Source organism: Primulina huaijiensis, chromosome 15 (assembly GCF_012295235.1).
Source record: "Primulina huaijiensis isolate GDHJ02 chromosome 15, ASM1229523v2, whole genome shotgun sequence".
Lineage (NCBI taxonomy): Eukaryota > Viridiplantae > Streptophyta > Magnoliopsida > Lamiales > Gesneriaceae > Primulina > Primulina huaijiensis.
Genome location: NC_133320.1, coordinates 130,996 through 153,751, shown reverse-complemented (window position 1 = coordinate 153,751; position 22,756 = coordinate 130,996). Strand labels below are relative to the sequence as shown.

Genomic DNA, 22,756 nt, shown 5'->3' with positions numbered 1-22,756 from the left:
ATTTCATTGAAATGAAACAATAAAAAGTTAAATTATATCTAATGATTATATTATATATACACGCTAATAATCTCGTGCACATATTTTCAACAACAAAAAAAAAAAAAATTATCCCTCACGTTATATTATACACTTATGACAGATTTTTGTATACCTATTTTTGTGTAAAAAACTTGGAAACATCCATTTGACATAAAAATCACTTAATTTGGACATCATATGAAAAAGTTATGCCCAAACTATTAAACATATCGGACTCACCCCTTTTTCCAACAAACTTCTCTATAAAAACCTATCATGGGGAGTGGAAGTATGAATAAAGCGAGGCGACCGAAGAAGACTTGTGGGTGATATAAAAAGCGCAAGGATTCCACAAAATTAAAATACGAATCTGTTGAAATTTGAAGTGGCAATAGATCGCAATACGAAATACATACAACTTACAAGCAGTGCAGAACATCCGTCAAAAAACCAATATGATATCTGTCAACAAAAAAGAATATTGAGATTCTACCGATTATAAGAAGGGCTCTTAATGGGAAACTAATGAAAGTATATCGTTGGCAGTAACCTATGCCTGCAACATGTGTGCCTTTTTTAACATAATTCAAATTTCTAAGAGAGGAAAAAAAAAGGGTACAATATTGCAAGTTATAGTACTTTGATTATTAGTTTCTAAATGGCACAAGTCAGCCTCACTCGCATCGACTAGAACCTCGCCAAATTCAGTATCCATAATTAGCACCATATACTGAGCTATACCCTCCGGTTTGCCCACCAACACTAGCATTCGAAGGGGGAGAAGTATATACCGAACCATGAGCCGCATAAGAATTGAAGGCCTGATCAGCCGATGATGCGTATTGTGTCTGGGCTGAACCTGAAACCTCTGCCATGAAATTCTGCAATGCAATTATTTAACTAGTCAAAACCCCATTGACCTCATTAACTCAGTCAAATGTGCAGACTAAGTGACCATGCAGAAGAAAGAACAGCTAAAACAGCACATAATATGATTTTGTCAAAATGTTATTGAGACATGAACTGTGCATCACTATACAACTGGCCCAATGTGAGACCAACCCAAGTGGGAAAAGATAATTTAATTAGGAATAGCAGAACGTGCCATTCTCACTAGATACAATCTTTCAAAAGGTTGTATCATTTTAAAGAGTCTCCTCCATAACAACAGTCTTGGAATCATTCAAAAATTTTCTAACTGTCAATGGAACTAAAAGTGACATTGTTTATGCAATAATGCGAAGTGCGAAGTCTTTTTCTTTATAAACATGAAAGAAAATAAAAATGAGTTTTCAAATTCACTTTTGTACCAATAAACAGCTTAGAGGTCTCGGTCATTTGTCAGGACAGCTATAAACTACATCTTACATGTCAACAAAAAGTTAACGCCTGACAAAAAAAAAAAAACAGAGGAGAAAAAATAAATGCAGCAGCTCCCCAAGGTGGTGACATCATCTACTTTTCTACATTACCTGTAAATTCCATTGCCACCAAACTCGCGAAGTTCCAACTAAAAACAAATAAGCATCCGAATCATACTACACATGATAAATTCTCCATTTCAATTTTATCCCCCAAACAGACAAGGCTAGGAAATATTTTCAAGCTAAAATATTGCAATTCATTGAATACTTAAATATCATGTCAAAAGCTTTAAAAAAAATGTCAAAAGAGAGGCAAAAAAAAAAGAAGCAAAGCCAGAAAAGTTGTGTATGCTACAAACTTGAAAGTGAAAGATAACCAAAATATGGAAGAACAAAGAAGGTTCAGAAGGTCAATCCATAAAGGATGTTTTACAGTGCAACCTGAATCATTTGCTGAGCTGTTTGGACTTGAGAAGCAGTTCCGCTAATCTCAACTGTCATCTCTCCAGGAACACCCCTTGTTTCTTGTATAGTAACTGTGGCCCCACTAACCCGTCGGATATAGCTAATATTTGCACCTTGTGTGCCGATCACAGCATCGGCGTAAGCTAATGGGATTTGCATTTGCTGCGTAATCTGCAAGCATACAAAGCTTTAAATTATTCATTTAATAGTTACACAATCACCTGGGCATAAGCATTCTCGTTCTCATCCCAGATTGTGCACGTTGAGATATCCATGTTTTTGCCTCTGAATCAAGGATTTCACATTAGGACGAAGTGCGTTGAGATTATTGTCAAAAGGGAACAATTAAAACACCCACACAAGTAATTTGCATGCTGAAATTTGATTGTTGATAGGCCATCTTAATGTATTTGCGACAGGGCAAAGTTATGATATATATGCTCCTTGTGGAGGTCCCAAAAGATAACGAAAAATCTAGTTTCTCTAAATAATACCCAGTCAGCCATAACCAAGACACCAGGCACATTCTTAGATTGGCAGGTTCTCTTTTCTCTCTCGCGTAGAACTTACCTAATTCTAATGAACACAAGCTAACATCGAAGGAGTAAATTAGAAATGTCTAGCTAAATCATATATGAGAAAGAATCTGCAAATCATACCTAGATTCAATTTCAAAAATAAAAGATTGTCATTCAAGGCACTACTGCTATCTTGAGGCTTCGAAGTTTACTTCCCTGAATATATGGTGATAAAACTAAATACTAGAAGGAAAATGATAACCTGAGTTATTATTGACTGAGCCGTCTGGGTGGTTGACGAATGTGCTGGCACCAACGCTTCTCTTCCGTAGGCAGATACACCTTGATGAGATTGTTTTTCTGGGGGAGGCGGTATGTTAGAGGGGGTATAATAATTATCAAACTGCCTAGGCGGTGGCATGAAATTATGGTTAGCTCCATATCCTGGACCTGCTGGTGCATTTTGCTGAAAAGCTTGAGGCGGCGGACCCCATGAATGGGCAGGAGGCATGTGATCCATCTGAGAATTAGGCATTTGCATCTAACACCACCAGCAGTTAGCCAGATCCAACAAATATAATACATTGAACAAAAATTTGTGCCAAATTGACTTCTACGGATAAGAAAGCTTACATGCATTTCCAATACATGTATTATGCTTCTATCAACTAAAAATTTTCTCAGATGACTAGCAATCAATTCAATCGCTTTATGTATGCCTGCAGGCTCCCCTACTACCTCTACAATCCTATCATCTTGAAGAGCAAAAAGTGGCAGATCTTCTGCAGATAATAATGCCAAATGTAGAAAATATAAGATTTCTGACATAGTTGCATAAATGTATATTTGAAAGGGTTGAAATAATCCACAAGCGTTGGTGGCTTTGTGCATATAAAAAAACGAGAGAAATACATCCACCTGAATAACCACATAATTCAATATGCTGGCAGGTTGGATTTGTGCAATAATTTCTTCCCCAAGCTCGGGTTGTCCAAAACTCAGGGTTCTACTGGAGTAATATTTATATTATAAGGTCACTGAGCCAACATAACAACTAAAAACGGCCTAAACATGGTTACGACATTTGACATACATGAACTTCTGATGTTTGACGACACTTAAAAAACTTAACCTGGTGAACTTGAGGTATTATGAGTTTGAGTTTGGTTCTCTTATTCCGAGACATTTAGGAACTGAATTTGATAATACCACACAAGTTTTATGATGAATCAACTCATTTTCTGAATTATTTTTCCATTGCATTGCATTTAAGAACAAATCATATTCCAATGAGTTGTGAACTCTTACCTCCAATAACTTTTGGCCATTACTTAATTGAAGTATTCTGCCAAGCTTTCAGTCAAATGTGTGCACTCAGTTTGAGTTGAAATTTGGTTTTCTTGATTGTTTGCTTTTACGCATAGACTAGCCTAGTGCTAGGGATAGTGGAGGAATATTGTACAAAGACAACTCTCGATCTTTTTCGTTCAATATAATTCCAGTTCATTTCATCTCATTACTTGCAATTAATTCCAGCTACATTTTATCAGTATCTTGTTTCACCGAAAGTCATATCATGAATCTACCAGATGCAATTAGTTAATATATCTATTCCATGAATCACCATATGGTTCGTTGTCCCCTCACTCCACCATTTCAGGCCCTGGGGAGATATATAATCTCAGGTATGCAGTCAAGTTCAAAGGTACGGTTAAGAATTAGGTTATCTTCAGCCTGGAAGCAGTAGCATGTTGACATAACTAAAAATTCACTTTGATTTCCTCGGTTGATAGACCGTGAAGAATTGGGTGAATGACTTTGTTAAAAAACTAGGTTTCAGTATGAAACTCAACACTTGGAAGATTTTATATGGCGAAAGAACAGCATGATAGCACTGCACCAATGGACACCAACCATTTAAAAGTAAAGGCATATGTTTACGCATTTAATAAGTCAGAAAACAAACAAATTAAGTATCAAACATGAAAACCTGATTATTTCCAAATTAATGAAGGCGTGCAAATACTTTCAAACAGAAAAGGAAAAGAAATACTGCAAATTTGGGCGAATCAGGATTGATGATATAATATCAATGAACCATGAAATTATCATCAAGATATTATGAAGAACTCCCTCACAGGATGGCATATATAGACATGAAAAGACAACAGTAGCAACACAAGAAAAAGAGCTAATTCACAAGTGCAATTCAAATCACCAAATTTTAGGCAGGTAATAGACAGTACGGCCAAGTGAAAACCTGTTCCGAGGACTCTAACAATACAATTAGATTCTTCTTGGATTGACTTGACTGTTGTGCCTTGTTTTCCGATCAAACTCCCTGCTTGTGCTGCCGGAACGAGCAGTCTTGTCGAGAGTTTGCCTCCTAAACCTGGTACAGGATTAGAAGGATCATTCTCCATCCCATCCACTAGACGCTTGTGAACCTTGAGAAGACCATCCACCGCAGGTGGAAGAGAAGCTTCTGGTTCTTCCTTAGCAGATATCATAACCTGTCCAAGAAAGGCCAGTATCAGTAACTAACCAACAGCAACAAACACTTCGACAGCAAAATTTGAATAAATAATCAGACAACAAAAATGCATCTTAACGTAAATAGTCTACAGCATCCGAACCAATGATGAACAAATTTATCTAAAACAAGTTTCACGTGTTGGCATTAATAAAATAGTCTCATCAAAATGTATATGACAAAGAAAGAGCCACCATTTAACCATCAAAAACTCGATTGTTGGATGGTTGTCACTGTAATTTAATTACTTCTGGTAAACAAAATTGAACCAAAAAGAAGGCACAGGCTCATATATATAGCTGGTATTTACAAAATAAGATAACATTATTTTGATGAAGGTGAAAAAAGAAAATCAAAAGGCCAACCAATAAGATAAACAACCAAAAAGACAACTGATTTACCGAAGGATATCTAATATGGCACTAAACTGATGGGAGAAAAACAAGACAATCAATAATACATGCTAACACAGATTCCACTGTGAAAATTCCTCAATGATAAACTCAAAATCATAGTTCACCCTAGCATCTTATCCCAATCAGCCTGTTAAAATCAAGTCTATGACCTTTATATTAGAATATCATTAATGAAAATCTGATCATTACCATGAATCCTAAGATGTAAAAAAAACTTCCAGATCACAAATTTAACCATATATCCCCCAATTCATCTAAATCACAAACTGTCAACAAATATCATTTTTCGTAAAAACAAATTTCCAGCATTCCCTAACACTGCAACCTCCCCAACCATTCATCGATACTACAACATTGTAGACTAATATGTACATCTTGCTTTACAGACGTGAGATCTGTTTCTTTATTCTTCTTTTTTGTTTAAAAAATTAATTATTTTTAAATGATGAACTGGTTACTAATTTATTTAATTACTTTGAAAAGTATACACGTTACAAGAGAAGCCTCATAGACATAGTGAGCAATAAGCTTCATATTTGTGCATTCAATATTTTTTAGCATGGATCATGCATTTCAAATAAAAGGACAATGCTAATACTTAATGCATCATAAATTCATATTATTCAGAATTCATCAGTAATCCCAGTAAACAATAATCTATATCAAAACTCACAGTCCATTTGACACAAAGGGTCCAAGTTTAAAACGAGGTCTCGAGTTTGAGAGACTCAATTGTAATAAATTCATTCTCAACTCAAAAAAAGACAAAAATCCTAGAAATAACCAACATCATCCAAAAGTAAAAATATTATAGCATAAAAGCTTGACTAATTATGAAAAAAAATTAACACAAATATCTATGTTAATGGTTAAATAATTAAGTTTCTCTTTTTTGCTTGTCAATTTTCTAGTCGAAGCAATTCTTTTTTCTTTGCTATGCCTTTACGAACTTTAACAACATTACCAAAATTGAGCTACCCCTGTATGCCGCGTTAAGAATTATTCATTTAAAGGGAATTATAAAAAAGATTTTAATTATTTACTTTAATTTATCTCTTCTATCCAAATTCTTAAATCAATGCATTATCATTTATGAACATTTAATCTCTTATATTTTTTTTTATTATTTGTTTCATCTTCATGCGATTAATGAATAAAAGAATAAATTGTTGGCTGGAAAAATAGATTGCCAAAAACAATACATACTAGAGACAGAAAAGCAAGGCGTCAATGCTGCGGAAACAAGAAGTAGATGAAAAGATGAACACGATTTAGCATATAACTTACAGTGGAAGATTTTGATAGCAAATTTCTTTTTATGACAGAGGAGAATGATTAAACATTGTTCATAAGGATAAGAGAGAAAATTTGGAAGATACGAAAGCATGATTAGTGGACTATGGTGGAACGGAGGAAAAGAATTAGGATTTTGGAAAAAATAGGATTAGAATTCTAATTGAAGGTTAATTATAAAAAAATTAAGGTAAAGAAGGTAAAAAAATCAAAAGAAAATGGCAAAGAAGGTTATACATCTAATTTACCTAAATAATTAGATTTAAAACATGTACAGGACATAGGTGTAGTCGGAGCTAATTTGGCCAAAAACTTATGTTACAAGTTGTTATTATGCAATCGGAATTAATCGTCTGATTATTTGCATCTTCTCCTTCAAGTGATGGTTAGGTATTACTCAATAACTTGTGGGAATCTTGACGTGATATTTTACATGCAGCTATTGTGATAAAAAAAAAAAGCTACAAATTGTATCGCTTGTTAAGTGCCTAAAGAACTTGAGGCTTTAAGACTACCTAGGACCTCTCTTTCGCCTGTCTCACTAAAATATCTCATCATAAACTATACAGTTGTTCAACAGCAGGAATATCCGAAGCAGTCACACAAATACACATTGGATGTCATGCAGAGATACCAGGCATTAGGGTTGGATCATAAGCCTTAAAATAAACATGAAACCAAAAATAAATGTGAATCTTACTTTTCAGTGAAGAAGCAAGATGGTAACATTTTTTAACCGAATGAATTTCAATAGAACTTGACTTTTATGCACGTATGCAGGGAAAAATTGCACACAGAAAAGCAATAAACACTAATACAATTGAGAGTTAAGCATGCACATAAATGCAAGACAGCAAAATTTTTAACCACATTAATAATCGATTTACTTACAGCTCTTTCTCTTGTTCCTGGAGGACCATCAAGAATCTTAATCCGAGCTTTTGTTTCTTCACATGTTTTCTTTATGTACTCTCCCTTACGTCCAATTATGCTACCAACCTTCTGGGCAGGCACTAGCATCCTGAAAACACTCTCCCCAGGCCACCCTGGCCATTTTTCAGTACCTCCTCCGGCTAATGAAATATCTTCATGATCCTGCTTTTCACCAGATTCTAAGTTCTCTGGTATACCTTCTATGGATTCATTTTTGTGTTCTTCATTTTCATGTAGTTCATGTACAGGCACAAATTCATGTTCATATTTGTCTACATGTTCATCTTCATGCTGATATCCGCTTTCATGTGCATGTTCAACTTCGGAAAAGTTCTCATCAAGATCGGCCATAGTATCTGTGCTGGATATATAGACTAAAAATATGTGAGCACTCCCAAACAATTAATATTTATCACATCCATCCAAAAGCTATAAGTTGCAGCCTGAAAATAGTGTTTTTCTTTATGGAAACCGTACAAATGCAATATGCAGTAGTTCCAATGCCCGTGGGATAAAAAATCAACAGTGACCTATGCAACAGGCTGCATAAAGATGTAATGGCCACAGAGGTAGACAGCTAGGAAATATCAATTGCCCAATTTAGAAAGCAACTTTGTAAACCATTACCTCAAGACTTAGACCCACACACGATTTCTGATAGAAAAACAACAAATGTGCAGTTAGAAGTCGATGCATTTTCACAGTTTGCAAATAAATTGTCCTCACTCCTCACAACCCTAGACTTAACTGGGACCCCTGAGACTGTACAACAAAAATTAGATCCAGATTGAACACACCCAGTGAAACAAGAAATGCGTGCACTGGTAAAAATAAGACATGTAAAACAGTTTTAGACCAGAAGAAAATAAATGTGAGATGTAGGTGGATTTACACAGTAAAATATAAAGCAGACAAATCCTTTTAGGGGTATAGAATTAAATGAAATAACTTGAAAGTATACCACTCAAGAGTTATGGGGAGCATTACAATAACCTAAATAGTACAAGTGACCACAACAGAATTTTATAGCCAATAAGGTTTATGGCTTTCGGCAACCACCTAGAGCATTATTTGGATTCATGAAACTTATAATAAGCGCAGGTTACAGATAGTCCAGATATCATGTGTTGTTCATCAAGTGTTTAGCGAGGATGGCGCTAGTACAACCAACACTTTTTAGAAAATGTCGGTTTGTAACTTCTATGGTACTCCAAATTCATTCATACACATACATGGAATAAAGTATCCAATTTTATAAACTCCTCCAATGTCTCAACTTTTTTTATTCTTAAACCAATACAAAAATCTCTTAGGAATTGATGCTACAAATTTAACTCAAAGATGGATAAATAAACATCAAGTGCCCACGTCCGGATTAGGCCATCAAATTTATACGAAACTAAAAAATCTCTCAGTTCCCAATTAACTAAAATCAACAAGACGGAGAGATAAAGAAAAGAGCTGAAATCGTGTCAAGCTACTACCAATTTACACTTTATCAAGGAAGCAAATTCATCATTGGATAAGGAGTTCAACCTAGTAATCAAAAACCCGGACACAATTAAAAAGAACCAACGGGGCGGTAAGCGAGAACAGAAATTGAATTGAAGAAAAACTTACACGAATTCTATCACTCCGGAGGGGAGAATGATAATGATAATAACCTGGCTGTGCTATAGATTTTGTCAAGGGTTTTCTTTTCGGTTCAGATATATTTGGTTTATTTTAAATTAGCATTTGACCCTCCGAACTACGACTTATGACCAAGTTATTCACATCAACCGGAGAAATACATATTTTATAATATAAAATAATAAAAAAAAATCACTTTTACTCTCTAAAAATATATTACAAATTGAATCCTTACTTTCCATTTTGGATATTGGAATTGAAAATTCTATTACTCGTGTATTATTATTTAAGTTTAGAGACCAAAATTATTATGCGGACTATTATAATTGTTTCATAAAAACTTCTATATTATCGTCTTATGGGTCAATTTTGTAGAATAATATTTGACTCAAAAAAATAATATATTTTTACTATAATAATAAAGAGACCGTCTCAAATAAAACATAGTCTAATTGTTTTAGAGGTAATTAATTATAATAATAAACTCATCAATGTGTTTTTTTTTGTTTCCCTATTATGCATATAAAAAATCATGGTTCAAATGCTGGTTGTTACTTAATAGAAAGTTACATGATTAATATTGGAGATTTGTAACATGTAAGATAAGATATCATTTATTTTATCAACTTAAGCACATAAAATACCAAGAAAGCTCATAAAGCAAAACTAATGTATAACATAAAGAAAGACAGAGAGCAAAATTTTACAATTCAAACTCAATTTATAATAGAAATAAATAATATATTATTATTATAAACTAAAAAATTATGATTAAATTTTAAAATCCAATCATTATAATACTTAATGTGAAAAAAAAATGAATGTAAAGTTTTGAGAATTAACTAAAAGGCGATAATTACAATTACTTAATGTGAAAAAAATTGAATTTCAAGTTTTGAGAATTAACTAACAATTAGGGAGCGTAATGTTGACAATCAGTTAGATAAAATGGTAAACAAATTATGGAGTGCAAATAACATTCCTCTCAATGATAATAGATTAGACAAATACATCAATGTTCTTAACCATGTTATTTTTTGAAATAAATATTATTTTATTGATCAAAATTTTATTCTTCAATTATATGAATACATTAGAAAAAACTTAAATCTCATTTGTTATTTTTTAAGGCAAAAACTTATGTGAAATCTTTTCACGAGTTAATTTCATGAGACGGATCTCCAATCTGATCCTCCAACTCATGAAAATATATTATTTTTTATACAAAAAATGATTTTACTTTTTATGATTAAATTGGATCGGGTTGGTCTGTCTCACGGATATAGATCCATGAGACATTTTCACAATAGACATAATCTTTTTTTAATAGTAAATTGTTCTTGATAATGTTAGATAAACAATTAATGCAATAAAAAATATTTCATGCTCGTAAACGGTAAACATATCATGATAAACGGTGAACGATATCAATACAATTTTTTTGTAATTTTTTATAGGTTTATTAAGAAATAATAAAAATAAATAAATCAAATATAATCATGTAAAATATTGACTAATGGTCAAAAGTAGAAATGTAGAATAAAGATATTAAAAAATTAAAAATCCTAAAAAAAACATGCATATAACTTTTATTTAAACATACAATTTATGATTAATGATAAATAAAAAAAAAAGACATATCATAATATTTTTTACCGTATTTTATTAAAATAACATATAAATGTAAACCAAAAAAATATATTGGTTGCAAAAAATATTTATTTAAACATACAAGTTCTAATCAACATCAAAAGCAAATGAATTACAGATTAGGAAATTAGAAATTCTAAAAAACCATATCACAATTAGGGTGAGTTGCGGGGTTAGAAGACCGACCCACAAAATAAATATAAAAAATCTTTACAATTAATTCAATATATCGTTTCATAAATAAAATTATTGATTTCACACGAGTATATTTTAGACAAAAAAAATTAACACAAAAATTCACAGTTTTCACTAAAAATATAAATATCACCATAAATTCATAAATTCATAATGCTTAAAACATTTCTCTTCCAGACTCGCGGGCCAACCCGAGCCTGCTCTACTCGGCCTGCCTAGGCCCCCAAGAACTCATTTAGGCCCACCTTTAAATGAATTTACAAAATTTCAACCCAACTCACTTAAATTGTTTTGCGAAGTGGGTCAACTTGATGGACCCAACTCAAATTGACGGCTCTAATTATAATGATCTTTTATCTTGTTTTATTCAATTAATTTGTAAATGTAAATATGAAAAATTTTGGTTGCAAAAAATATTTTTTAAACGCATAAGTTCTACAAATATTACAAAGTGATTACAAATTATAAAATTAGAAACTCTAAAAAAAAAGCATATAACAACGATCTTTTACTATATTTTATTCAAGTAATGGATCATAAATGTAAACCACAAAAAAATGTTGGTTACATATAAATTTTATGTAAACACATAAGTTATAACCATATTTTGAAAATAATCAATATAAATTAAGATAAAGTGTGATGACAAAACAAATAAATAATGCATAAAATAATTAATGAGGGCATGGAAAAAACAATTAACAAGACACCAAAGAAAATTCACAGAATTCAATACTAAGTTATTTATAAACTTTAATTAATTTAATTTAAATAATGAAAAGCTAAATAAAAAAATCTAAATAATTAGATAAAAAAAAACATATTGTAAAATGTGTAAGCATAATAAAAGACCAAATACTAATAACCACATATATTTAAAAATATGAATAAGAATATAAATTAACATATTTAAAACTAAACAATAAATAAGAAGGCAATATATTAATTAAGAAGTTAAAAGTAAAACCATCTTTTACGGTGAATAATTTCAGTAGGCAATTCGGGCCATGAAAAAGGACACCCGTGACACATTTGTTTGTAGCCGAATGTACAAGTTTTATTGCTCAAAATAAACCACTTTAAAAATAAATTTTCTATATTTTTAAAACACCTGTAAAACTGAATTTATAATATAGAAAAATAATCACAAAACAGTGCATACCTTATTTTCTTTGTTACTAACAAACAAAATATTTAGTCAGCCCAACATGCAATGTAAAGGAAATCCTGCATGTGAATTTGTTTTGGACACTTGTATTTATTCATTCAATCTTGTTCCTCGGGAAAATACTTCTCAGAGCAAATGTCCCATTCCTAGAAACTGACATCTGATTCCTACTTTGCATGCACGTACTTAACTACTGAATGCTTAACTATAAGTTCATGGACAGGTTATGAGTGCCTCGTTTCATCCCATATAACTGATATACATCATAATACGTACGCTGGGAATAAGTTTTGGTTTGATTTCACATGATTCTATCAGAAAACCTTGTGCAATCAATTTTCTATGCAATGAGAGAGGTTGCTTAGCAATTCAGCCATTTTCTTTCTAGTTTTTGATGAGAATTATTAGTTGGGACCATTAAGAAAGTCCTCATCAGATAACTTTTTTTTAATATCATTTTGGACATCAAATGATATATGTTGCACTTAATAAATGTTCAATCAAGAAAATCGGTGGATTCAAATATCAACAAATGCTACTTTGTCCATTTCATGCGTAGCATCAATGGATAAACCGAGACGTTTTGCCTTACCTTTCCTCTCCCTACTCTTCTTGATATTCCATTACTCAGAGCAGTTGCAACCTCCACAATTTGAGACCCTTTTGAAAATCAAGAATCAATTCAACTTCCCACCAGATTTAAGCGGGTGGAATGATAATCCAGAGTTTTGCAACTCAGAACCAACCCAAATTCTCACTCTTTCTTGCTATGAAGACAATATAACGCAGTTCCGTTTAACTGGAAACAGATGGTTCCCAAATCTGGTTGAAGATTTTTCTACTTCCACCTTGTTTTCAAATCTAGCTTGTTTCCCCAGTTTGAAAGTGTTGTCTTTAGTATCTTTAGGTCTAAGAGGGCCATTACCTTCAGAAATCGGGAGATTATCTTCCCTGGAAATTCTTAACATTAGTTCAAATTCTTTTGATGGCCCCATTCCTGCAGAGATTTCATTCTTAAAAGGCCTACAGACCCTTGTCATGGATAACAACAGGTTCTCTGGTAAAGTACCTGAATGGCTAGGATTTTTACCAGCATTGAGTGTTTTGAATTTAAGGAACAATTCATTAAATGGATCATTCCCAAATGCACTGTCTGCTTTGGTAAATCTGAGGATTTTGGTGTTATCTGAGAATAATCTGTCTGGGCTTGTGCCAAAACTTCACAAGTTGGTAAATCTTCAAGTTCTTGATTTAGAAGACAACTTTCTTGGGCCTGAATCCGCTAGTTTTCCCAAAAAGTTGGTTTCCTTAGTACTCAGGAAAAATAAGTTTCAGTTTCCAGTATCAGATGAATTGAGTTCTTGTTATCAGTTACAAAAGTTGGATATCTCTTTGAATGAATTTGTAGGGCCATTTCCGCTATCACTTTTGACAGTGCCATCGTTAACTTATTTAAACATCGGTGGAAATAGATTCACTGGAAAACTCTTACATGACATGCCTTGCAATGCACAACTCAAATTCTTGAATTTGTCCGAAAATCGTCTAACAGGGGAATTACCAGATTGTCTGGGATATGATTCTAAAGAAAGTGTTGTTTTGTATGGTGGGAATTGTTTATCCAGAAAATATAGACAGCAGCATGTTGAACCCTTCTGTCATACCGAAGCTTTGGCAGTAAGAATTTTACCTCATAAAAAAGAGGAGAAAAGGCCGTACAGTAGAGTGGTTCTTGCATCGAGTATGGTTGGAGGGGTTGTTGGGACAATGGCAATTTTTGGTGTGGCTTTTTTGCTTGTGAAAAGGGAAGCTTTACACAGGAATTTGAAGAAGATCTCACACACAAGATTGATGGTACATAGGATATTGCCTGGAAATACGCTTCAGCTGCTCAAGGATGCAAGTGAGTGAAGTGTTTTCTTTCTTTTATAATGTTTTCCCCTCGTTTATCAGATACCATCCTTTTAACATTATAAAGCAGCTTTGATATCATCGCTATTGTTGTGAAAAATTTGGTGTATACGGAATTCAAGTTCATGGGCAGGGAGAAGAGGGCTGCACATGCCACACCCGGACCCATGGGCTTGCAAACGAGATTATCTACCATGAGTTTGCTAGAAAGCTCTTTCCACAAACCAAACCAACAGAGGTAGTACCTTCACCTCCTGCAAAATATGGAGTCCTCTTCACGATCTGATAAATCAATCCACCAACGGTGGAATTCCAAATGTGGCTTGCAAAAGATGAGGTGGCTCCTCCTGTGCATGAGCACACTGGCCCGCGAGTTTTTAGAGGCAGCTGTGTTCTAATAACATTTTTTTTTATCATGCCCTGATTTCATAGGCTTGTGCAAGTGATATTCTTTACTATGGGTTTTGCTACAGTAACTTTATATTTATCCTTTATTTTACAAGAGTAATCAGCACAAATTGCAAAAGCAATATGTTGTTTAGCCTTATACGCCTTATAAATTTTTTCCACAGACCACTGTTTGATTGGGGTGGGTATCAATGTAATGGCAATCATCCCACTTTTATTTAAAAATAATTATACATATGGGCGTTTTTCACAAGGACATCAAATATACTATTTGTTGACAGGATACATTTATGAAACAATGAAGTTGGGAGCACTAGGCATCCCACCTTATAGAACTTTCGTTCTGGATGAGATTAAGGAGGCTACAAATAACTTCAATGCAACGAATATTATCGGGGAGGGTTCTAATGGGCAGGTACCTCTTTATTCCAGTAATGTTCCTCTCTTGCTCTCGTCATATGTATCTCTTATGGGATACATCCGTTGGTTACTCCCGTTACCATTTTCATTGTTAATGCATCAAGTGAAGCTTATATTTTGTTAGCGAGTTAGTTATGTTTTTCACGACTCATGTTACACACTAATTGGGACAAGGGGATCAGTACGACGTGCCTCATCTGTTTTTGCCTGAAATCAGGTATACAAAGGATGGCTGACAGATGGGACTACTGTCGCCATAAGAAATTTGAAAGTGAAAAAAAGACATAGTGTTCAGAGCTATACAAACCAACTTGAGTTGGTTCAGAAACTTAGACACTGCCATCTAGTCAGTGCAATAGGCCACTGCTTTGACTGCTGTCAAAATGACTCAAGTTTCAGCAGAATATTTCTCGTGTTCGAGTACGTGCCAGATGGTACATTAAGAAGATATGTCTCAGGTAACGTAAGCTAATCTGAAATAAAATGCATTTTCTAAATCAGACAAACCATCGTTCTGATTACTGCCCATTCAATAGATGTACAATCAAAACAAAAGTTCACATGGACACAACGAATAGCTGCTGCAATAGAGGTTGCAGGGGGTATCCAGTTTCTTCATACAGGGATTACACCTGGTGTATATTTGAATCAACTGAAGATAACAGATATTCTGTTGGACCATAATCTCCATGTGAAGATCAGTAAATACAATTTACCATTATTGGCAGAGAATCGAAAATCGGTAGGTCAAGATCTGTTTCTGATATAATAATCACGTATCATTATGTTTCACCACTAAAGAGCTAAATCAATTTCGCAAGTATATTCTGCATCAACTGTGAAAAATTGTGGCTTGAGTTTGCTTCTTCTTTTTATTTTTTTATTTCTTTCCTTTTTCTGCTTTTAGGATGAGATTGGAATTTCGCCCTGTGGATCGAAAGAAAATATGGGATCAATGTAAGTTTCTGTTATTAGTTCACTAGTCTTCTGCTGTTGTCCCCTTTTTCTAAGCACAAGCGAAGCTTTACTGTGGACGCTTTCTTTTTCCCGCAGATTGAACTGTGAGGCCAGAAATGATGTTTACGACTTCGGAGTAATATTGCTTGAAATGGTAGTTGGACGAGCAATTGTTTCCATAAATGATGTGCATATTTCGAAAGACATTGTAAGTTTATTTGCCTTAAAATTGGGTAGACAGAGTTAACTAACATCTTCATCGGAGTTAGGAGAAACATACAGAGAGAGAATTCTTGAAATATGTATCATATATTAACGAACATGCTTCAATTTTCAATCCTATGTGAGTGGCAGGCGATAAAGCCGCGCCCCCTGAACTAAAAACAATTATATTTAAAGCTAATATTGCAGCAAATGTAGAGATGTCTAACTTTTCTGAAAACGTAAATTCTGCAGTTATCAGTGAGCCTAACAGCAGACGCGATGGGTCGGAAGAGTGTGGTTGACCCTTCGGTTAGCAAGGAATGTTCAGACGATTCACTGAAGACTGTAATGGAGGTTTGTGTGAGATGCCTATCGAATGAAGAATGTGACAGGCCTTCCCTTGAAGATGTGATATGGAACTTGCAGTTTGCAGCACAGCTTCAACAAGAGTCTAATAACAATCAAGAAACCCCACTTCATCTACTATGAATATCTATGTATTTGGCTTTGTAAACTTGTAGTAGACATCAATGTAACTAATTATGTCGTGCGATGTTAGTATTTTATGCAATTATAATATAAGATATTAGTCATAAAAAAGTTAGACACTCGTCTTTGAATATTTCCAAATTTTGCTAGTTTAAAAAACCAAAGCTTGATGGGGAGTGACAAATCGTTTTTATACTTCATATTTATATTAGTTTGGGTTTTGAGACAAGTTTCCCCACAGATGTTCCATGACAAATCATTTCTTAAACTTCCAGAAATAGCTTTAAAAGTTCTACTTTTATGTAAATGTAATACCCAAAAAATACATCGGTGAAAATATATTTTAAACTCTTTATAAAAATATTTTGAAATTTTCCTACCATAATTTTTTTTTAAAATATCATCCTACAGGTTTAGCTACAAAATATAACGTGTTTCCCTCTTCAGGGTTAGCGTGTTTCTTGTATCCTCACTATATGGTTTTTCTTAATCTTCATTTCACAAGAGAGCAGCATTATTACACGTGCATTGTAAACACCCAAAACATTATTAAATTGATATATGCCCTCAACCATTATTATTTTGTTAGTATATACAATTCATACTGTCTCATAACAACTATACCATAATTTAAAAAATTCTTGATTGGAAAAAAGTGATCTCATAACAGTGCAATCAAAGAAATGAAAGTAACCTGAAAAATATGTAGTTCCCCAATGGTTTACTACATATTGGTCTTACCATCGTTCAAATTTTTGTCAACATTTTGTTTCTCGGGTGAATTAATTTCTACCCGGTAAGATACGACATTGTTATCCACCATCAAGATAAAAAAATTATAACAATCAGACAATTTAAAGATGTTTGTCCTGAGCTGATAATCGCACAGAGAAGCATAAGGAATTTGACATACTTATCTCAGATTTGACAATTGTCTAGCTTCAATGTCCTGCAGTCTGAGGGTCACGGCTCTCTTGTGCGCATCCAGACCCTCGACCTCAGCCATGGTTGCTACATAAGGCCCGAGCTTCCTTAACCCTTCTTCTGTCAGCGACTGTACTGTGATGTACTTCAAGAAGGCATCTAATGACACTCCACCATACATCCGTGCATAACCATAAGTAGGAAGAACGTGATTGGTACCACTTGCATAGTCTCCCACGCTCTCAGGCGTCCATGGACCCAAAAATACAGAACCTGCATGGAGTATAAACCATGTAAATTCAATAAGTTCTCGTCTAAAAAATTGTTGGTGAGATATCAATCTAGAACGTGGAAAGCACACATTTATGATTATATAGTCTTGGAAATCTTATATAGTATTCATTAATCGCAATCACAATAAAACTATCACAAATTTATTACAACGAAGATAACATCAAATTTGATCTACCTTTGTAACATGTACCCCAATACTTATGCACCAATAACAAATTAGAATGGCAGCAATAGAAAGTAATAGAAGTACCATGCAAATGATACAACCAGCAAAAACCAGAAGACATAGAACAAAGGACATGCATAGCAATAACCTGCATTCTCGACGAAACTTTCCCACTTTTCAGCATCTTTCACATTGATTATCAAATGCTCCGGTGCATACAAATTAGAAAAGCCAATTGCCTGAGTGCAGCAAAGAGGTGCAATTTAGCCCTAGTAAAATTTGGACTAAAAAAGTACGAATGCCTAACCTAACAGAATTGAGTAAAAACATCAACAAAATAATTTGCCATGCACTATCTATAATTCCTAAAACCTGTGGAATTGACAGCCTTAACTCTTTTTCAATAAAAATTTGACCTATCATGTTCAAACTTTATACAGCCGATGATGTATGAATATTTTAAGGACAATTTTGTACAGTAAGAATATATATTCAAAAAGGCCCAGGCAAACCTCAACCATATCGCGTGCAAAAACAGTGAAGCTATGACCTAGCGCTTTTGAAGCAAAGTCTCCCCGGGGAAGGCTTTGGCATTGCTTGTTAATTTCATCCAGGATAGCAGTTAGATCCACATCATTTCCAGCAACTACAAGAACGACTTGGCTGTCAGGCCCATGCTCAGCCTACAATTGAGAGCATCATCTTTTGAACAATCAGAAAAACATAACAGCATATCACAGTTAATCTAATAGTTAACAAAAGGATCTCCTATGTAATTACCTTGAAACATCATAAATGGCAACAAAAAAAGTGAAATTCCCTTGTTACTCTACCTTGAATTTGCTATCATAACATGTTTTAGGTAACATCTCTAACTTATTTGAATCTTTTCTTTGGTCAATATATAAACAAAACTATTATGTTTTTCACTAAAAAAAAAAAAAGAACCATAACCGAGGCAGCAAAAATTTATGATGATTATTCAGATATAATAATAAGTAAAATCAAAGAATGTTGTATTTTATAAATTGCCAAGCACCTGTGATAGTAAATCTGCTGCTATGTGAACAGGACTGGCATGTTTATCAGCAATGACGAGCACTTCTGATGGTCCAGCTGGCATGTCTATTGAAATCATAGCCTCACTGTTCTATTGAGCAAGGATGATAGTTTAACAACTTTGTAAGTAATAAAATGTACAAAAAAAAGTTCAAAGCAATAATTTTTTAGCCATCAAAATCAAAGAATACCTGCAGAAGCATTTTTGCAGCTGTGACATACTGATTTCCAGGCCCGTATATCTTCTCAACCTACATAAAAAGTGGTGCTGAATAATCATATAAACATTGAAACAAAGTAAAATAAAATTGTTGTAAAACCGCTAGTAGTGAAGCTCCCAGGCATGTATTTCTTCTCAACCTACTTTCAAAGCTGTGATAAACTGATTTTCAGGCCCGTATATCTTTCTCCGTGTTCACTAAAGTCAAGAATGTGATATTAATAAAATGAATATAGTAATGTGGTACCTTGGGACAAGATTCAGTCCCCCATGCCATGGCAGAGATTGCCTGAACGTAATACATCAAATTTCAAAGCATCACAAAGCGTATTTAGTGTGAATACATAATACATACAGCTAAAATATATACCGCTTCTGACCTGAGCACCCCCAGCTTTAAGAATGTGAGTTACACCAGCTTTCTTAGCACAATAAACAACCTCCTACAAGACAAGACAAGCCATGGCTAGTGAGCAATATATAGCAACCTTATAATACTTTAAGATGAGACCAATTACTTTACAAATGCTGCCATCTTGAGCAGGGGGAGTTGCAAGCACAATGGTCTTGCATCCAGCGATCTGAGCAGGCTGGTTTAGGGAAAACCATATCAGCAAAGTGGATACAATCACAACAATAGTTCGAGAAACTTGCATATGAAACAGATGTAGTAAATGAAGTTACATACAACTGAAAGCATCAAAGCAGTTGAAGGTAATACGGCGGTCCCACCAGGAACATAAAGACCCACAGATGAAATGCTTCGTGCCACCCTTTTGCATCTAACACCCTGTAAAAATTGTACTCAGTTACGCCCCAAATGTTCCAAGAACACCATCATGGTGGAACAACATTCTCACTCACGCATGGCTTACTTGCATGTTCTCAACAATTTTTTCAACTGGCTTTTGTGCAGCATGAAAAGCAAAAATGTTATCATAAGCCACATCAAAAGCTTCTTGAACAGCTGGATCGAGCTAATTATAGAAGCAACTGTTAGTACTAGCACAATGTGAATTCACAATCAACAACACAAAAGAGTAGCATGATCCATTTTTGAACACGTTGAGAAGATATGTACCACTGGATTTGGAAGATCATTGACATTCTCTATTACACTGTCTAGTTTTACTTTGTCAAACCGAATTGTATAGCTGTCAAAAATATATAAGCAATTTAATCATCATTGCAATTGTTCAAAGTGTGCCAAACATCTCATTTTAGAAAAGGCAGAAACAATTTTATTCCACGACTTCTTTCAAAAGGCACGAAGATGCAGAGTAAAAAGAAAAGAAAACCAGAATAGGAGTTGGCAAGAGCCACAATCCTCTACTAAAGAACCATGGGAACATACACATGAGGAGGCACTTGGTTCTGAGGCTACAAGCAGTTCTTATCAGGATCTTTATTATTCATTTTTGCACTCTCAGCAGAACGAGGATCCTAGAGCTAATTAGGATACTCCAATTTTTTATTTTATAGAAAATATTGCTTTTCCAAGATCAAACTATCGGTCCTAGAAGGATAGATTACCAACACAGGAAAACAAAATGTTATAAACTCTTGGCTCTTGCACAGATACCCATTAAGCATCTTGTACCAGAATGATAATTGTGTTAAGTTAATTAGGTAGGATTTACTAAAACTTTCATTCTAATCTTTCTTTCAAAATCTCTATCAAATTCAGAGATTAGCCCCAATAGTTAAAAACAACTCCATGATCTAGATAGTTTAACATGTCATGGTTGTAGAACACAAGTAAAATAATACACCATAATTATTGTTTCCCTCTGAAACTGAGGCAGCTTAGAAATCATTCACTCTATAAACCAAGTCAAATCAAAGCGACTCTTTATGCTACTACCCAATCAAAAAATGTGTGCTCGCAATTTTTCTCCAACCATAATGAGCCCTCAAGTATCCCATCCCCCCAAAACTACTCTGATGGAAGTTTGAACTGGTATGTTGCATGGCCAATTTTCTGACAACAAAAATAAACCAATATCAGAATGAAGGAGTAACGAAGCACTAACTCCTTGACAGCTGCATCGCCTCTGCTTCGGATGTCATCCACAATGGGCTGAACCTGATTTAGCAGCCAAGTCAGAGAAATTCAAGTTTAGCAGCTAAGAAACATGATATTTATGAAACACGTTTTCCCCAGAAAAATCTGAAGAACAGGAAAATACATTTCAATGAAAGAGTTGCCAACTTGGGCAGCAACATCAGGACTCACCACAACGAAAATAGAGGAAAAATCAATTCGAGGACGAGCTTTGAGGCTATCAACCTCTGTCCTAGTCAGATCTGACAGCTTATAAGTCTTCATCGAACAATTCAAAGTGGGTGAGAATAATCCTGTAGCAAGTGCAGAAAGAGATTAAAGAGAAATGGGATACAGATCATATGACTCAAAGTACGATATAAAATCACAATCTTATACAGCTATGTCAATATCATACATACGAGAAAACTTAGACCCTTGATTAAAAAATGCATTTTATCACAGAGAAAATTTATAAAAAATTGCACAATCTGCATGTTATAATATTATATGGGATACACTTAGTCCATGTTACTCCAAACAGTATATAATAACGTCCACCAATCCAGAAATATAGCCCTCTCAGATTACAGTCTTTTCTCGTCCAAAGAATGCTTCAACGCACATGTGCATCATGGACACCATCAAGGATACGAAGATTATATCATGATTGTGTCTTATATTCGTTAGTATGAGGTCATCAGGGCATTAACTCGAGAGATAACAACAAGGATGCCACTTAAGCAGAGAGTGATTTCGTATACAAAATCCAGTTTCGTAACTTCAATAATCAATCCATGATACAAAAAGGGGGAATGAAGAGATGCATGAAGTCATTGACTGGAGTGTGTGTAAACGTAAAAAATAAAAAGGAACACATCGACCCAAAAACAACAATGAAATATTGCAGAATCAAGCTTGAATTGAGATTTTAAAAACATATCTATGAAGTGACGATATAAATGCCAAGTACTGCTACCATAATAATTATGAACCCGCTACCAGCAGGTAGATGGGGATTCCGAATCCAACAAATGCAAAAGATTGGAATTTTAAGGAAAAAAATACGCGGTTTGTCAACCAATCTAGCCCCTGAGTTTCCTGCAGCATAGTTAGAGCAAATTCACCTGTAAAAAGCAAATTCAACATATTCCGAACAGTTCAATTGGTCCGTACAACTTTCAAAGGCTCAAAGTTAAAGGAGTCGAAATTAAAGTAAAATGTATATTAACCCAGAACACATACCATTTGTAGGGAACTTACTTGGATGAGATCGAGTAATCTTGGAGGGGATAAAGGTCTGACGCAAAGAGATAAGTCTACCGTCCATCAACAACCACCTTCAATACGATTAATCAAGTTACTGCTGATACATGTAACAAATTGAAACAATGAAAATCAAACTTTTGCTAGGGTTTTAGCCAGAAGCTAACCTGGGCGAAGAGGAGGACCACCCGAAAAAAATTTAAGAA

General features: G+C 34.3%; 3 protein-coding genes across 10 annotated transcripts; 1 reads left to right on the top strand and 2 right to left on the bottom strand.

Annotated features, from left to right (window-relative positions):
* Positions 1-394: 394 nt before the first annotated feature.
* On the bottom strand, positions 395-9,285 carry LOC140959123 (flowering locus K homology domain-like). Of its 5 annotated transcripts, none has more exons than XM_073416894.1 (8): positions 9,164-9,248; positions 8,171-8,197; positions 7,502-7,904; positions 4,629-4,881; positions 3,002-3,150; positions 2,631-2,909; positions 1,827-2,021; positions 395-902 (listed from the first exon to the last, which is right to left on the bottom strand). In XM_073416894.1, exons 3-8 carry the CDS (start codon positions 7,892-7,894, stop codon positions 726-728), a joined length of 1,446 nt encoding a protein of 481 aa, XP_073272995.1. In that variant the 5' UTR covers positions 7,895-7,904; positions 8,171-8,197; positions 9,164-9,248; the 3' UTR covers positions 395-725. The 5 variants fall into 5 exon arrangements, with proteins under 5 accessions (XP_073272995.1, XP_073272996.1, XP_073272991.1 ...); XM_073416895.1 differs by having other exon boundaries at positions 7,502-7,899; positions 9,164-9,245; XM_073416890.1 differs by lacking the exon at positions 8,171-8,197 and having other exon boundaries at positions 9,164-9,285.
* A 3,162-nt stretch (positions 9,286-12,447) lies between these two features.
* Positions 12,448-17,709, top strand: LOC140960312 (probable inactive leucine-rich repeat receptor-like protein kinase At3g03770). Its single transcript, XM_073418537.1, has 7 exons — positions 12,448-14,091; positions 14,789-14,922; positions 15,145-15,385; positions 15,464-15,669; positions 15,835-15,884; positions 15,981-16,092; positions 16,341-17,709. Exons 1-7 carry the CDS (start codon positions 12,681-12,683, stop codon positions 16,575-16,577), a joined length of 2,391 nt encoding a protein of 796 aa, XP_073274638.1. The 5' UTR covers positions 12,448-12,680; the 3' UTR covers positions 16,578-17,709.
* Positions 17,262-22,738, bottom strand: LOC140960313 (histidinol dehydrogenase, chloroplastic). Of its 4 annotated transcripts, none has more exons than XM_073418538.1 (15): positions 22,718-22,738; positions 22,530-22,624; positions 21,477-21,598; positions 21,274-21,326; positions 20,322-20,394; positions 20,116-20,217; positions 19,929-20,030; positions 19,759-19,830; positions 19,621-19,683; positions 19,488-19,529; positions 19,212-19,271; positions 19,001-19,111; positions 18,474-18,644; positions 18,110-18,200; positions 17,262-17,774 (listed from the first exon to the last, which is right to left on the bottom strand). In XM_073418538.1, the coding sequence occupies exons 2-15, from the start codon at positions 22,612-22,614 to the stop codon at positions 17,491-17,493; spliced, it is 1,431 nt and encodes a 476-aa protein (XP_073274639.1). In that variant the 5' UTR covers positions 22,615-22,624; positions 22,718-22,738; the 3' UTR covers positions 17,262-17,490. The 4 variants fall into 4 exon arrangements, with proteins under 4 accessions (XP_073274639.1, XP_073274641.1, XP_073274640.1 ...); XM_073418540.1 differs by having other exon boundaries at positions 22,548-22,624; positions 22,718-22,736; XM_073418539.1 differs by lacking the exon at positions 22,718-22,738 and having other exon boundaries at positions 22,548-22,711.
* Positions 22,739-22,756: the final 18 nt, after the last annotated feature.

What these genes read in the sequence shown, in the direction of transcription:
- LOC140959123 (XM_073416890.1), bottom strand. Translation starts at nt 7,894, where the DNA reads ATGGCCGATCTTGATGAGAACTTTTCCGAAGTTGAACATGCACATGAA. An exon ending in CAGGAACAAGAGAAAGAGCT is followed by an intron (nt 4,882 to 7,501) that starts GTAAGTAAATCG and finishes TTTCTTGGACAG; the next exon opens with GTTATGATATCTGCTAAGGA. An exon ending in CAGCTCAGCAAATGATTCAG is followed by an intron (nt 903 to 1,826) that starts GTTGCACTGTAA and finishes ATTGCATTGCAG; the next exon opens with AATTTCATGGCAGAGGTTTC.
- LOC140960313 (XM_073418538.1), bottom strand. Translation starts at nt 22,614, where the DNA reads ATGGACGGTAGACTTATCTCTTTGCGTCAGACCTTTATCCCCTCCAAG. An exon ending in CTGCTTTGATGCTTTCAGTT is followed by an intron (nt 19,831 to 19,928) that starts GTATGTAACTTC and finishes TCCCTAAACCAG; the next exon opens with CCTGCTCAGATCGCTGGATG. An exon ending in TTGCACGCGATATGGTTGAG is followed by an intron (nt 18,201 to 18,473) that starts GTTTGCCTGGGC and finishes TGCTGCACTCAG; the next exon opens with GCAATTGGCTTTTCTAATTT.
- LOC140960312 (XM_073418537.1), top strand. Translation starts at nt 12,681, where the DNA reads ATGTTCAATCAAGAAAATCGGTGGATTCAAATATCAACAAATGCTACT. An exon ending in GGGAGGGTTCTAATGGGCAG is followed by an intron (nt 14,923 to 15,144) that starts GTACCTCTTTAT and finishes GCCTGAAATCAG; the next exon opens with GTATACAAAGGATGGCTGAC. An exon ending in AAAGAAAATATGGGATCAAT is followed by an intron (nt 15,885 to 15,980) that starts GTAAGTTTCTGT and finishes TTTTTCCCGCAG; the next exon opens with ATTGAACTGTGAGGCCAGAA.